This window comes from Lonchura striata, chromosome 3, assembly GCF_050655825.1.
Source record: "Lonchura striata isolate lonStrDom1 chromosome 3, ASM5065582v1, whole genome shotgun sequence".
NCBI classification, from domain to species: Eukaryota; Metazoa; Chordata; class Aves; order Passeriformes; family Estrildidae; genus Lonchura; species Lonchura striata.
Genome location: NC_140705.1, coordinates 79,318,848 through 79,336,247, shown reverse-complemented (window position 1 = coordinate 79,336,247; position 17,400 = coordinate 79,318,848). Strand labels below are relative to the sequence as shown.

Here is a 17,400-nt window from a genome sequence, read left to right as displayed (position 1 = left end):
TAGTAAATGGGGTTACATCAGGCTGGTGACTAATGGGTGTCCATAGGGCAACATTTTAGGGTCACTGCTCTTCAACACAGTTTTGGGTGCCACACTATAAGAAGCCCATAAAGCAATTGGACAGTGTCCAAAGAAGGACCATGAAAACAGGAAGGGCCTTGAGGAGAAGCCGTGTGAGGAGCAGCTGAGGCCATTTGGTCTGCTCAGCCTGGAGAGACTGAAGGGAGACCTCACTGCAGCTACAGCTTCCTCATGGGGGGAAGGGGTGGGGCAGGCGCTGATCTCTGCTCTGTGGTGACAGTGACAGCACCCAAGGGCATGGCCTGAAGTTGTGTCACGCAAAGTTTTGGCTGGGTATTAGGAAAAGGTTCTTCTCCTAGCAGCTGGTTGGGCACTGGAACAGGCTCCCCAGAGAAGTGGTTACAGCACCAGCCTGACAGAGCTCAAGAAGCGTTTGGACAATGCTCTCAGGCACATGATGTGACTCTTGGGGTGTCCTGTGCAGAATCAGAAGCTGTACTCTGTGTAAGTACCTTCTAACTCGAGATATTCTATTAAAAACTTTGCTGAATAATGATTTTAATATTTGTAGAGGCTAGGGCTTTCATCATGTCGTTTTTAAGACTTCTTCCTGAAAAACTCCACTTAAACATTGTTTTACTCTTTAGATCTCTAGATATTAATCTGTGTTTTTGAAAGTACTGTTAATCCCAAACTTAGATACTAGTATTTTCTCATCCAAAAGCATTGAAAAGCAAATGTTACCATTTCTGTTGACTCTCATAAAAAGGCATCTCTTTTACTAAAATAATTGTGCTACAGGATTTTCTGGTAAAAATTATTTTAAATTTTTTTTTGTTGTGAGCACCATGCCCAAGTATATAGCTCAGCACTCAACATCATCATACAGAATACTGTGAAGGAGAATTAAATGATGGTTTAGTTTCATCTTTACTATTTCAAAAACATAACTCTGGGCCTAACCCTGGGTGTACAGACAGTCTATTGTGCTTTTAGTTTGGTCACATTCAAAAGAACTGCTTGTGTTCACAAATAGCACATTTTATTGAATGTAACACATGTGGATGGTTCTTCTAGATTGCTGGTGCCAAATGCATTAACTGCAGAGTAGGTGCATTTAGCACTAACAACACTATTGTCTTCATGAGCTTTGTGTCCCAAGTCAACACTCAGCAGAGCTGAGGGGTCAAGACATATTGAAAGGTGTCCCTCTGGGAGGGTGAGGATGACAAACCTGTTCGTCTGTCCCTGCACAATTTCATGTCGAATTCTCATCTCCTGGGGGTAGATAGAAAATGGCAGTTTCTTATAACTCAACTATGGTTGTGCCAGGTAGTGGGACTGTGGTCAAACCTTCTGTTCTTTGTGGACACGTTGTACAGAATATTTCTTGGTAGAAGGTGTACTTGTTTGTACAAAACATCTCTGGGGATCAGGTAGAAGAATCAGACCCGCTTAGCTTCCACTTTTCTCCCATATTCCTTCCCCATGCCATAGCAACACAAACCATGTGACCATTCAGTTTCAGTGTTTGCACTGTAAGCTCCATCTCGTATTGAGCTCTGCATTTTCTGCCCTTCCAACACTGACAAAGTCAAATTATTTGTTTGGTTCTATTTAGTTAAGCCAGAAAGCTTGTTTGGGTCCCCCAATACTGGTTTCTACAGTGTAGGCAGGACCAACTTTTCTGACTCAACTACTCCTGTTTTTTCAATTAGATCACATCCTAAAAGAAAAGTATTGCTAAAACATCTGAAAATATAAGTTATAAAATGGACTCTTTTCTAGGAAAATATATATATAAAACTATACAAGTAAAATACAAAGATGGCAATATTGCTTGTGAAGCTATGCTTTAAAAAACCTTAAAAATTCTACCCTCAGCAGTTCATAGATCCCTTATATCTGTTTAAGGTGTATTCATTTTTGTAAGAAATGTATGGCATCCTAAAATCCAAGATGTCTTTTAAATCGTAATATTCGGCTTTGATAAAAATATTTTATTCTTGTATCTGTCAAGGCTTTTTCTTTTCTAAGAATTGTTTATGGATAATAAGGTGGGAGCATCTGTAGTACAGCTGGTGTTCAAATAGAGGAATGCCTTTACTGTAGACAAAACAATTGGCACAATTGCTTAAATGTCTTTGTTTATGAAGAGCCAGAAATAAGGAGGCTCTATATTCTTTCAAAATTGGAAGATTTGTAAGATTTTCTTGATATTTTCAAAAAAGTGTTTGTCTGGGAGGTATTTAATGAACTAGGCTAGGCAACTATCCAGCAACTTTTTTATTTCTATGACATCCGGAAGAAGAGATTCTTCTCTTTCTGTGCATTGTTTCTTGGCATTCTTAGGTTTGATATGAAAGTACTTATTAATAGTTTCCACAAAGATGCTATGATATATTTTGAAGAATTTGCTGGATTTATTAGTTATATGCAGAGGACAAAATGTTTTCTTTTAAAATAATTGCAAATGGAATCTGTTCTTTTCCCCATTTTTCCTAAAAAGTAGTTTTAATAGAGGTTTTGTCTTCAGCTGTTAGGTATAGAATCAAATAAATCTGGTTTTGCATATAATTCTGTAACAAGAAATTCTTATAACTAGCTTAGTAACAAATTAGTGCTTATGCAGTCTTTATTACATTCATTTTTTTTTTAAATGACTACAGGGAAGTATATAAAAAAAGCGAAACTAGCCATTTTTTATCTTTGATCTCAGTATTTTAAAGCACTGGTAATTCTCACTCTTTTTTCTGAGCTATTTATTACTAAAACAAAGGCTGACAGTGGAGCTCAGTCTATAATATGTAAATTCTTGTGGAAAAATAGTGTGAAAAAACTGTGAAGAAAAAATGGGTCCAGGAAGCTGCGTCACAAGGTTTGACCACTTCAGGCTGGGGTGCCAGGAGATTTGAGACAGATGTTTTCAGACATGCCGCATGCCTAAAACATTTCCAGGGGTTGAGCTACAAATAGTGACTTAATAAGTGCAGAAACAGTGAAAGTATGTAGGAGTACACAAGAGTTTATTCACCTCTAGGTGCACAGCCAGCTCTTTACATTACATCTGCCTGTTAGGGTTGGCTATTTAAGCTGTCATGCCCTTGGTATTGCTCTTTGTCTGCCTGTGAATAAAGTGCAGCATTGTGATTACTAATCCCACTCCAGTGACTTGACTTTAAATGTGGTTTTGGAGCGGATCCCAGAGTTCTGTTTGCTAAGCTTCCTACTCCTGTTTCAGAGACACCACTGGAGATCTATGAGAGAGAGCACTGCAGACTGCCCTCCTCCTGTAGACCTGTCACCTTCCCCCCTCCCCGTGCCTTTTTTTTTCCCCAAAAAACTTTTTGAAGGAAATCAATGGATATCAAAGTGATCTGTTTATTTTTCTGTTTCTCTTTGCCTCTGCTGACAGTGGGAAATCACACTGGTCGCATCAAGGTGGTCTTTACACCCAGCATCTGTAAAGTGACTTGTACCAAAGGCAACTGTCAGAACAACTGTGAGAAGGGAAATACAACCACCCTGATCAGTGAAAACGGCCATGCTGCTGACACTCTGACAGCCACTAACTTCCGAGTAGGTGAGTACCCTGAAACTGTATTTGTCCTTAGCTGTCCTCTCTTGACTAACAGAGGGAGGAGATGTTTTCTTATTAATACCAGTTGTGCATCTGTTCCTCTTTGTTTGGAGGGCTCTGCTGAGTAGAAACCATTGTATGCTAGACAAGCTTTCTGGTGTCCTTCGGAAATGTTCCCAAAAGTTCCTTTTGTGTCAGAGGAAAAAAGCTCCCATATTTTTCATCTGAATTTTAACATGCAGGGATGCAACATGCTAAGCTGAAGCTTTGGTAAAATTCCTTCCTCAGAGTTTGTGTTAGTAAATAGGGAAAATGACAGATTACACAAAAAGTTCTGTTTCCTCTTTTTTACATGTTTAATATGTATCAAATGCACGTAAAACCTAGTGAACAGCTAATAGTGACTCTGTCTTCAAAAATTTGTTCAGCAGCTCCCTAAAACTACAACCCTTCTTAAATATGCAGCAGCTTAAAACTTTTCTTACTGCTGAAAATAAGTCGGATTTCATATTTGCTATTTTTAGAAACTGAAATAATGTTAAGCCTAATTAAAGTTATTGAAGACAGTAATTTCTTCGTTTATTCTTTCTACTTGCTCAGTACGAATATCAACAGTATGCCAGACTAAACCCTACAACTCTTTGACTCTGTTGAAATAAATCCTGAAATCTACCTAGGATAATGATTAGCATATTTTAACTGTATATTAAATAGGTATTTGTGTGCAATTATTTACCTTGTAAGTTAAGATATACAGATATATGGGTACATACCTAAACACTTCAAATTTGTCATTTCACATTATGATACCCTGAGCTGCTCTTGGAAAGTAATTTTGTAGTTACCCTGAAAATATCAGTGTTGTTTTCTGGAAAAAAAAAAAGTGAATTTCTAGTCAAAGAATGCCAAATATGAACACTGTAATTTTAGTCTCTCTCTAGAATAAACATAGAGTTCAGGCAGTGCTGAGGCTGGCCAATATTGCTGTTTTTCAAGTGCAGTGTATTTCATGCTCTGAGGGTGGGGGGAAAACCATTTGAAACTATTATTCTTTTCTTCTGGACAGATGATACAAAGAGCAGTTCCCTCTTTTAACACTCCTACTAAACTGTCAGGCTGTGGGAAAAAACCCTTGAAATTACAAACTCATTCCTTCATAGTATGCATGTTTGTAAAAATCTATGTGTTTTGGACTAATAGTAAAATCAGTGTTTTAAAACAAGAATAGAGCAAATTTTGGGGTTTGTTTGTGGTAGTTTGGAGGTACCAAAAAAAAGTATTTTGATGAAGAATGGTAAACCTTATAATTTTAATTTGTGTTTACTGCCAATGCAGATTTTTACCAAGGTTTTGGCAAGAACCCTAGCTAAATAAGTTTTCTGTTTAATTTTCTGACTAGCATGAAAGGATAGGGTTATTCTTCCCCCTTTCATTTGACCTAATTTTTCTATCGAAATTATGAAATGCTGAGAACAGGCAGTCATGTAACTTGTCTGCTGTGTAAATCTGTGCTGTAACATGACCTTCTCTCAAATACTTGAAAACTTGGAGAGTGGAAATTGACCTGTGGAGACGTGTTCCACACCTTCCTTCCTGGCCTCAGGCCACGCAGCTCTGGCGCACTGGGTACAACGGGCTGCTAGAAGCTTTCAACAAAAGCAGCCTACTGTAGTCCCCAATGGAAAGATAAGGGAGTCTTCTGCTGAAAAATGTATAAAAGCAAGTTGCTACACTTGGATAAGGATTTTTAGCTTGGCTGTTAGGTATCTTCCCTATTACATTTAAAAGATGATAAGAATTTAGGGCAGCTCTAGGTATTGTCATTTTCACAGAAGAATAGGAAGGTCTGAACTAGCGCTTAGAGGATCTCCAAATAAATATAGAAATGCTGCATGAACGTCTTAATAACTAGAGAAGAGGAATCCTATAACTGTAGATTGAATTGTTTCACCAATCACAGTTTTCAGGAGCTTTTGAATCAGAGTTTTAAATACATACTACTGAAATAATTTTTCATATCTGTTCTCTAAGTATTGCCTCTCACTAGCAAAGTCCTGGTATCTCGTGATACATAAAGTAGAAGTAATTTGTGTCTTCTAAGATCATTAACTTCATATTTTTAACAGCTGAATTATGTTTAACTTATTTAAAATTCATAATTTTGCTTTGAAGTCCCTGTTCTAAACTTCCTTACTTACTGTTAAGCCAAAATGTGTGCAAATTCTTATTTAGATGACTTGGTATTTAAAATGCACCCATGAAACAGAATGTCATGTCAGGAAATACATATTTAAAGCAGTGAACAGCACTTTTTCAGTATGGGTTTAAAAATATATTTGTTCTTCCTAAAACTAGAAAAAACAGTCACATGCCCTATTTGGAAAAGTTTAAAATGCATTTCTTTAGTAGGAGCAACATTCTAGTACATGAGACTGAATTCAGGTTCTCAGATGACAGATTAGTTAGATATCAGTTTGCCTTGTTCTTAATAATAAATTATTTCTAATAATGAGCCAGAGTAATTTTTTTTGTTTCTTTTCAACTTTGTGCTGAACTTTGTAAGCACTGCATTGTCAGAGAGAATAAGTTGCAATACCTGTACTACAGCTACTCAAGCTTTGTCATGGATTATTTCAAATTCTTAAAATGTGTGCAGTTTGTCAACTCAGCTGAAGTTTGGTAGCAGCAAGCCCAGGCAAGGAACAAATCCCGTTTCCTAAAAATTTTATACAATATGGATAAGCCATTAAAAACAAAAGCCCACAACAAGGGAAGGACTAGGGGGAATGCTGCCTTTCTCAGGTAACTGAGATTTTTGGCTGTGGTGAAGAATAGCTCCTAGCACTGCAATTTAAGGTGATGAAAACTTGGTATTTAAAAGGAATGGCCTCTTTGATTGCCAGGCTGCTTCAGTGAAACTTGGGGGTTTTTTGCAGTTTCATTTTGTGAATGGGATATGTTGCAACTAAACTAACCAACCTCCAATATTTCATTGGCTTGGAGAATGAAAGCATTTAATCTGAGTGGAAACTTCTGCTGAATAGAAGTATCTTCTTGGATTGATGCATGTGCAGTTTATTGTGGGTCCGAACAGCAACAGTTTATATTGTATTTCAGTCCTGATACATCTACTGAGGCTTGTAAAACAGGGTCAATATGTGTGCATAGGAAAGGATGGGAATAGAATAGCACATGAGTTTTCTGTTTCTCTGAGTGTTGAAGTTACTCAGTGAGGTGTCCTGTTTCTACTCAAAATTATTCCACGTTCCAATTTTGAAATGAATTCTCTTCCTGTAAGGAGTGGGAGGGCAATGACTAATTTGTAACTGTAAAATAAAGCAATAAGGAATTAGTAAATGCCCAAATTAATATTTTCATGCTTTTTTTTGCTCCACCACTGTTGTATATATTTATTTCATTTTAGATTCTTCCCCCAGGATCTGTGCTTCATTCATTGAACAGGAATGACAGAACTTAATAAAGGAAGCAGTCATTTAATACTTAGGTTCATATTCACTGTTCATTTGCAGCCCTGCATCTCATTTAAAGCGGTAAATTCTAACTGTTATAAATGAGAAGTCAAAGTTGCATGCTTGGCAGTGGAAGTGCATATCTTTCTATAAAAAATTTGTGTCTGAGCACTTGGCATTATCTGGAAACAGAATCATAGAATTATAGAAGGGTTTGGGTTGGAAGGGACCAGCCATGGGCAGGGACTCCTTCCACTAGACCAGGTTGCCCAAAGCCCTATCCAACCTGGCCTAAGGCATTTCCAGGGATGGGGCATCCACAGCTTCTCTGGGCAACCTGTGCCAGGGCCTCACCACCCTCACAGTAAAGAATTTCTTCCCCTGTCTAATCTAAATCTACCCTCTTTCAATCTAAAGCCACTCCCTCTTGTCCTGTCCATGATCATGTAAAAAGTCCCTCTCCAGCTCTCTTTAAGACCTCCTTTAGATGCTGGAAGGTTGCTGTGAGGTCACCTTGAAGCCTTCTCCAGGTGAACATGGTGTCTTAAATAAAAATGTGTCTGGTCCTTCATATTTAATCATAAATTCTGAACTTTCAGCATAGATCACAGTAGCCTGGATATTCTGTACTCTTATTAATATAATGCTCAAATTATGTTACCTCTTGAATTTTGGTGCTTTTCCTATTGTAATTTTCTAACAAAAAATTTTCAAACTTTACTGTGTTGACTCTGTGTAAATGTTTTTAGATAATGGAGATTGTCCAGAAGTTTCCAATTATGTATAGACTGAAACTTCCAAGAAGCAGCAGAAGCATTTTGCTCAAATTTTATTTGCTCTTCTGTTGAAAGCAGTGAAAGAAATTTTGACCAATATATTTTAAAACAATAGGTTATTCAAAGGAAATTTAGTAAGAAGACCCACTATGTAATTGTTATTCTAACAGACTTTCCAATCTAGGAAAGAGTTTAGTAAGCATAATAATTTAGAATTGTGAAAATTTAAAGCAGTTATTTTACAGAATGTTGACAGAATTCCTGAATTTTTTTCAGACTTATGTGATCACGAATTACTGTAAGTGTTGTAGGAGTAGCATTGCTTTTTCTTCAAGCACTTCAGGCATTATCGAAGAGTAGTGTTGGTTAAAAATGGCAATTACCTGCAAGCAAGGCAGCCTGTTAGCAAGGCACCCACCTGCCTTTCTCTGTAGTTTAGATATGACAGATAACCCAAATCACTTCTCTTGGACTTTCTTGCTACCATTGGTACTAAAGTTGTTTATTCATTGCTCCTTATGATACATACTGCATATGTCCTACTACACTGAAGAGGAACTGTAAGACTGATATGGGAGGAGGATTTTCTAGTATCCTTTTGGTGAAAAGGCATATTTTAAACAGTATTGGAAAACTAATTTGATGACATGAAAATGCATACAAAATACTAACATCTTGAAGTGTTTGTGCAGATTTGTTGGAATTTATGGACACAGTCTCTTCTGGCAGCTTCAGTTTTTTACCCATCACATTTTACTCTTTTGTTTTACTGGGTTTAGTAAGAGTTGCTAAAAAGGTAACATGTTAGAAGAGATACTTTATTCTCTGTTTTGAAATGGTGTTTGCTATTTGGTGAATGGTGTCAGTCTGTGTAGGTAACTCATCGTGTCTGTCCTATGTAACTCTGCCCCAGCAAAACACTATTCCTGTGGCTTCATCTGAGACATAGCAGATAAACATGTGGAGGAATTAAAATAATTGTTAACACATGTCATGCAATAGTTTAAAAATTTCTTTTGGCAACATAAGTGAGAAGTGATTTTATTTTAATTTTTTTTAAATGCTTTTATTTTCAACTTTGTGTTCCATCAGGCAACTTAATTGAAGAAAAGCTTATTTCTGGAAAAACTACATAGCTCAAGAAGAGCACATGATAATTCATGCGGTTTTTTAGTAAATATTCTCTGTGGGTAAGAGTGAAGTGTTGCTTTGAAATATCTTGAATTTTGTACTTGAACTTGCAAATATGAAGAAGTTGTGGTGCAAGAACTTTAGTATTCCTTTAGCATTATCACTTTTGTCCTCTTACTGTTTCTGGTAGCTACCTTGTAGCCTTATTTGGTAAAAGCTTTGTTTCTTCTGTTCTTGCAGTAATTATAATTTGTGCCTTGTCAGGCTTAGTTGGTTTATGCTTTTTTTGCTGCCAGATGAAATATTATTTCCTTTAATATACACATAAAAACTTCAGAATTCTCGGACAACTTGGCTAAAAGAATAACTTTTTAAACTTTCTTCAACAGTAGTCAAAGAAGCTTATGAGTCTGCCAGTATATGTGTCTCAGGAAAAAAAAATACGAAAAGGACATTAGGATTTATCCACAGCTTTATCTAGTAATTTGAAATTTAATCTGTACAAATGATGACTATGCTAGAAATATTCTTGCAGCAAGATTGTAATAGCTGTAGCAGAATGACAGCCAAGTGTTTTTCCTCAAACAGTGAACTGACTAGCTAAAATAATGACAATGGTGAGATTATTATTATAAGTTACCCCATGCCTTATAGAAGATAGTAGTTAAAAGGCATTTCCTAGCCTGAAAAGCCAATGCAAAATTATTTGGGAGGAACCAATTATGACCATGAATTAAAAAGACAATTTTTCCAGTCTCCCTTTGTTCTGGAAATAAATCTGAGCTGACAGCAGAATTAATTAATTTATTTACAGTCCAGGTAGTATAGTATAGGCTTTTCTAATCTGAAATACTGGTGCACTACAATTCTATTCTGTAATATAAGTGTATCATTCTATAGGCTGAGCAAAGCTCAGGGTTTTAATGCATTTTCAATTATGGGCTTCCAGTGCTAAAGTTACTGAGAAAAATCGTATTTTAACGATTTTGTTGGTTTTGATATCCACATCTGTTCAAAAAGAATGTTTTCATTCCCCCATGTATTTATTTATCTGAACTTGTCATCATGAAGTAGTTCTGGTTTCTGCATGGAACTTACAGCAACTGTGAGCTCTTTCTTCATAATCTTAAAATAATTATTCAAAATAGACATCTTTACCTCAGATTCCAGTGGAGGCCAGAAGCTAATTGATAGAAAAGCGATTGTTCAGTTAGATGATTTTAATGAGGTTGAACTCATACAAGTCTGTTAGCAACTTGTTTCTGAAGCTTCCATGCTTACCTTAAAGATTTCAGACCATCACCATGAAACAAAAGTCCATCTGCTCTCAGAGTACTCCCCAAAACATCTATTACAGAGAGCACAGTTTTGGATGTGCAGTCGTAGGAAAAATCACAAATGGAAATGGTACAAAATCCACACCTGCAGCCATTCAAAAACACGTGGAGTATGTTTCCCTCAAAGTTAAAGCAAAACAGAACACTGAGTTAAAATGCATAATGTTTTATTTTACTGTATATGGTTTTAATTTATAGAAATTAGTTTATGTAAATCTGACTTGAAGTACTATAAAAAGAGAACTAAGAGTGCATTTGTGTGAATGATTACATTGCTGCATATTCATTAGACACACTACTTTGTACAGCTATAACTGTGCTATTGCTAAACTAAATGTCTTTGCACATACCTCACTGAAGATCAAGTATATGCCAACCTTGGCTTAGAAAAGAAATTGTCTCTAAATTATGCAAGTACAGAAGAAAGAGTCTGAAAATTTTCTCTACATGTTAAAATATGGCGTTTACCATTAATAGGTTTCTTAGCAAATGGGTTTGTGTTTAGTGTGTCCTTCTGTGCTTAGCACAGTCAGAAGGAAGCAAGCAACTATCACTGCTCTGTTGATCACAGTCTTTCTCCATTCAGACTTTCTGCTGCTTGTTCTGGTTTTTTATTCTGCTTCGGATAGGTCTCATCTCTGTGCCTGAGTAGTCTGTATAGAGTTCATCTATCCATTCCACTTGTAATTAGCTCTTAGATTTGAGTATCACTGTAATTGAGAGTCCTATTTTGTAGATGCACTGGGATTCCTGGATTTTTCTTTTGGAACATGAACTTTATCTTCATTATGTACACACTTAAATTCAGTGAGTTTTCTATATATCCATAAAAACCTGTTAAGAGGGTGGACCATGAATTTTCAACCAGGGTTATGTGAATGTGAATCAAGTTGAAATCTATGGGAGTTTTAAACTCTTTTTTTTTTTTTTTGCCCACTCATCTCTTGCTAAGTCTTGAGAAATGATAGTCAATGAATAGAAAGAAAAAAAGATATTTTCTGATTGCACAGGAAGTGGATTGAGTTTTAAGAACCCAAACAGAGTATTTCTCATCTATATTTTATTCATCCAAATAATTTGTTGATTTCTCATTTTGGTTGTATTTTCAGTTTAATTTAAAGATGCTAAGATGAGCTATTAAATCAATTTTTTGTATTTGATATTACTCAGGTATTTCAAGTTTAGGAGAACTTTTAGCAGCTGTTCATCTCATCATTTAGAAATGAGTTCTTTGACTTCTCCCTGAGAAGGACTACCTCCATCCATAGCATGTATAGGGCAAATGATTGCACATTCCTATCAGTAAAATATTTTGAACACTCTTTCCAATATGTATATATTTATAAATTATATATACCTACTACTGTATATATCATCTATTTGTCATTATAAACTATAGACAAAATAGAAAGTAAAAATGGATGAGAAAAAAACTAAGTGAACTCTTCTGAGAATTCATTTTATTTATTAACAGTGCAAAACATAGTTCTTTCCTGCATCTCAGTGCATTTTCTGGCACACTGTGTGGGATGAGTGCACCCTGCTTTGGAAGCTGCTGGTATAGGTAAATAGGGGAGACCAGCTTCATAACATAAGCTGTAGTACTACTTTTATGCAATTAACGTGTACATTAATCTATCTTATTTATTGAGTATATTAAATTGAGTCTGTTATGTTAGATGCTATAAATGTAGGTGCTAGAACATCTTCTGTCTAACCAGAGTTACACAGAAAGCCTTTTGTGACAAGGGAGAAAAGGGATTTTTCATACTTGTATGCATTGCAGCACACAGGGCTGGGAACAACATTGTGGTGTGAAGCTTCTCAATGAGGCTGTACACAGCTCAGGGGAATTTGTTGCATGGTTAAGTTGCTTGGAACTGGACAGACCAGGCATTGACTGTGCTTTAGGTTTACACAGCTTGTGCAACAATTTATACATCTATTATGGTTGTAAGAACTACAATGGGTGATAAAGTTGTGGGTTTTTTCAAGTGAATTTCCAACTGTACATTCTTTGCAGAGTAACTTTTATCCTTCCTATTCACTACCAGTGACTTTTCTCCTTTCCTCTCAGAACTCCAGGATTTGAGTCTCTAGCTTTTTACTGGTCTCTGATGACCTAATTTATTACTCAAACTCTGAACAATATCCATCCTATTCTCACATTGTGTCACTGCGGCAAGGTCAACTCCCTAGAAAACTTTCCAATTTCTTGTGATGTAGCCAGTGCCAGAAAAGCATAGCCTATGTTTTTCATGTTTTTTAACTCTTCCATGAATGCCTGGATTATGAGCTGCTATTTTTATGCTAATGAATATCCACTTTTAAGAGTCTGTTCTTATTTTATTCTTCTTGTAGATGTTTTTACACCAAAATGAGCACTGTGGTAATGCTACAGTAATCAGTCTCCTGATGTTTGGAAATTTTTCTAATTACTATGGTTTCTGTGGCTTTTCTTTTTATATTTTAAACATAATTTTGTTATTGTTATTTGTCTTGTGGTATGGTGGGATGCAGTAGATCAGTGTTTATAGACCATTTCGATCTAAGTTTGGGGGTTCATCTGGCTCACCAAACCATACTGAGATAGCTCAGTCAAGAGCCTAGTTGTGAGTGGGTGATGAGATGCACCTGTATGTCAAGTTGGCTTGTTGATGTCCTTATGGGTCTGCTGGGCCAGCCTGTCTTCACTGTCAGACCAGAAAACCTCAGATAACAGCACTCCTAACTTGTGTAGCTCAAGAACACACAAAAGGTTAAATGGGAATGAATCTCAGCTGTTGTGATTTAACCCTGGCCAGCAACCAATTACCACACAGCCACTCACTTCCTCATCAGTGGGACTGGGAAGAGAATTGGGAGGGTAAAAGCTGGAAAACTCTTGAGTTGAGATAAAGAACTTTAAGAGAGAAAGCAGAAAGCCATGCATGCAAGCAATGTAAAACTAGGAATTAATCCACTGCTTCCCATGGGTGGGCAGGTGTTCAGCCACTCCCAACAGAGCAGGGCCTCACCACATGTAACAGTATGTCCCTCCCTTCCTCCTTGTTCCCTCCAGCTTTTTACACTGAGTATGATATTATATGGTCCAAAATATCCCTTTGGTCATTTGTGGTCACCAGTCCTGGCTGTGTCTTCTCTGCTTCCTGTGTATCCCCAGCCTCTTTGCCAGTGTAGAAATGCACAAAAAAAAGGCCATGGCTCTGCTCAGCAATAACAACATCTCTACATTATCAACACTATGGTCAGCACAAACCCAAAACAAAGCCCCATACCAGCCACTGTGGGGAAAATTAGCTCTACCCCAGCTGAAGCCAGAACATCAGCTTAAATATCCATTATTCAGTTGCCAGAAATTTTAAGGATGCTGATGTCCCTGGCCAGTGTCAGCTTTGCTACTTCTGTGGTCTTCAGAGCCTTTGCAGAACAGAAGCACGGCCAGTGTTTCTCAGAACATGTTGCTATTTTGTCTGATGGTAATCAAGTAGTTAGATGTCTAGGAGGAACTCTTTTCTCTGCCTTATGCTACTGGCTGTTACTCCATGTTACAGTCCAGTCTGTTTTTTTGGAAATAGCCACAATAGGTGTCAGAGCAGAGAATCAGTTCACTGATGTCTTCAGATTGTAACAGTGTGTGAGCAATGACAACCTAGTGTCATTATAGTCAAATTAATCCTGTTGTCCTTAAAGGGGGGTAGGGCTGTTCAGCTGGCAACTGAAGGGAAGAATACAGTCTGGAAGGCTCCTGTAGCAATAAAGATGCTTGCTGTTCATTTTTACCTGTCCTTCTCTTGAATTCTTGGTCTATTGAAAATGGGTATGTTTCAACAACATTAACTAATACATGCTAGTATTACTCAGGCACATTGAACACTTTACATAAGGGTAAGTCTTAAAACCCCTGAGAACATAGGAAGGGTACTTTTCATCAGACACTGCACCTTGATGTCAATATTCCTACTTTGACGATGGCAACTAGGAAGTTATTCAGGACTGCTTAAATTAATACCTATAAAGTTTTTATACTACAGCACACTTGTTTTAAGCAAGGGTGCCAACTTGTTACCCTTCTAAAGCCAGCTTTTCCTGGTTATTTTATTTCTGAGGAAAATAAATATCAATACAATAGAAATCCAAATAAATGTCTTGAGTAGCTTTTTTGTATATGTTAGCGTCATTATCAAAGGTCTGACCCTGGCCATTTGCAAGACTTTAATTCCTGATAAACAGCAACTTGTGGGATTTTTGTTTTTCTAAGTATACTGAGTATAAACCTAACTGCTGTGATATACTCAGTATATCACTCAGGGTGATGTCTAGTAACGTCAGGAAATTTCCCACCTATTTATGATCAGTGTAGGAGTGACTCAGATGACTCCTTAGCAGTGTCTTCTTGCCTCCCAAAATAGTTTCTGAATCATCTCAGATACTGGGAATATTAGAAGCAGAGTTAGCAAGAATTGACTAAGCATCATGCCTGTTAGTAAGAATCTTCCTGTCAATCATTTGCAACTACCATAATTTTTGCTATACCCTTTCAATATTGAGTAAGCACAGCTTTAGGCCATTTTCCATGCTACAGCATGCATTTAATTTTTCTGCTAGTATTTGAATATTCTAAGACTGTTTTTCATCCATTCCGTATTTTCTAGACTGTAACAATAAGAGTTTTATTGGCAGCTGTTGGTCAGATGGTGATCATATCAGGCACCTACACAACACCTACACCTATGTTGCATTTGACATGGCTGAGGATAGGTGGCTCATTACATGAGTTTGGAAAGATCTGATACAGTGCCAATGAGACTTCCATCCCATTGGGACCCACAATGATGAATTAAATACCTGGAGACATATTGGATGTCTCTTGGTTGACTTTGTGAACACGTCTTCAAGTTATCAACATCCAACTTTTCTTCCTGAGCCATTTTAAAGTAGTGAGTTTAAAACTTAGGAAGACAGATGAGTAGTATATTGAAATTATCTAGTGCATGTTCATTCTGGATTTCCTGCTGATCATGATGCTCACTCGAAAAAATATATTTCTCTATAACATATTGCAGCCTTGTCCTTTATGATCTGAATTAGCTCCCCAAATTTCAGTATCAGGATGTTCCATAGTTGACAGTGTAGCCTCCATTCGCTCCAAAAAACATGTGTGATGCAGACTGGAATAGCACCACAAGCTTGCTTATTTTGGCAGTAATTTGGTTTACTTACCTGGTTAAATAGCAGTATTTATGATTCCATTCCCAAGTGGGGGGGGCATTACTTTTTTTAAAGGTCTCTTGGTAATATTAGTTGAAAAATATAAGGTAAGTTTAATGGAGTCAGTAATCATATTAATTTACAATAGCTGAGAACCCATTTTAGTAGCTGCGTGTTTTTTAAACATACCATTAGGTTTGAGCTAGGTTCCTGTTTAAATTTTCTCCCTGCATTGTTGCAGATTTTACCTCTTTCCGGAAGAAACATCTCAAGTGCTTTCAGTATCATGTTCATATAACTCGGCCAGTCACAGGAGCTGAGCATCACTTCACTGTTTTCAGTGGTGTAACACCACTGACAAATACAGAGGTGTTTTGGTGCTTTTGGAGCAGAAAAAATCATTCTTACATGTGGTGCTGGAGCTCTTGCTATCAGATCTACTTTTTAAAATTGCCTTTTCTTGTTGCAATGGAATGTTTATATTAAAAGTCAAAATACAAACATTAGGATAAATTCAGAGGTGAATGCATATGTATTGTACTTCTAAGGCCACTTAAAGATTTTCTTTTCTCCCTTTGCATCCCCAAGCACAAGTTTGTGATATCAAGATTATCTGAATGCTACTAAAGTAATGAAATAGTTAATTTTTAACTTGCAACTTCTTTACATAACACCTCTGAATTACAACCAGAAATCTGAAGAGAGTTTCAGATCAATTAGTTAAAAAGTTGAGGTACCACAAGTCAAGAAAAAAGGTATTGAAGAGTCTAAACCAGAGAGATAGCATCACTACTGTAGTTCACACTTCTGTGCCTTTTTTGAGTTAATTGTAAGTGTTGTTGCAATTAGAAAGTGGAAATAAGTTTAGAACAATTGTGCAGATCCATATGTGGCACCTCTGGATTTCAACTTTTACCTAAAGCTTGTGGTGTTCCAGAGCACTGTATTATAAGAATGTTGCATATGGCAGTGTGACAATTTGTACTTAGTAGGTCTGTGTAGGAGTCCCTGTGCTTTCTGTGTACTTAGTAACAGGGTGGATGAAAGATGCCCAAACAGCTGGGGGCATGTAGTAATACTGGATAACCGCAATACTCAGAGACAAAATTAATCTGGTCTTTGTGATGCATCCAGTGGAAATACTGTAATCTACATAAGCAGTTCAAAGTTTTCCTTGGCAAGCCTATTGGTGTGATTGAATAGTGCTTACGCATGAGTTGTTGATAGCATGCAAGTAGAAAAAGCAAAGGGTGGTAAGGGAAACTCATATGTTCCCTGAGGTGTAAAAGAAAAGGAATTTGGAGAGTCTGATGAGGAACATTTCAAAACCCATCTTCACTTTCTCTAACACTGGTTACAGGAAGGGAGTTTCCTTCCATCCTAAGGGCTTGTTTGGGTAAGCAAGGGCTATTTTTTAAGGATTAGGAGGCTTTAGGTGCTTGGAATTTGTTATGTTACACGTTGTCTTGATTAAATGAAAACATTTGGACTTGATTAAATTAGTTTATTTGGAGCTGTTTGGGGTTGTTTGAGTATTGAAAACAAATTAGATTATGTAATTACATGAACAAACTGTATTTATCAGTGGTTTCCCAGCTGCTTTGTTGATGATTTCATACCCTGTACTAGTGTTTCCAAGCCATTGCTGTGGCAGCTTTGTTGGAATTCGTCTTGGAAATGTTCTTTTTCTATGTATTGAGCTATTCAGAGATTCCCTGTGGGGGGATCTTGATGCACCTTACCTGCTTGGCTCATTTTGAACATTGATACCCAGCAAGCTGTGCCAGACTGGGAAGAGTTAATGATTTTGGATGCCAGAAGAATCAAAGCTTGCTATTACCAATTAAATGCCCAAGAATGGGAAGAATACTTAA

At 37.0% G+C, this 17,400-nt stretch overlaps 1 protein-coding gene across 11 annotated transcripts in view; it reads left to right on the top strand.

The window, feature by feature from the left end:
• Nucleotides 1-17,400, top strand: part of LTBP1 (latent transforming growth factor beta binding protein 1) — a 189,319-nt gene that overhangs the window by 63,184 nt on the left and 108,735 nt on the right. For all 11 annotated transcript variants that reach the window (XM_085576881.1, XM_085576884.1, XM_085576883.1 and 8 more), the window contains one exon: nucleotides 3,437-3,604. In XM_085576881.1, coding sequence (XP_085433007.1) covers nucleotides 3,437-3,604 — 168 coding nt within the window. The remainder of the gene's footprint in view (nucleotides 1-3,436; nucleotides 3,605-17,400) is intronic.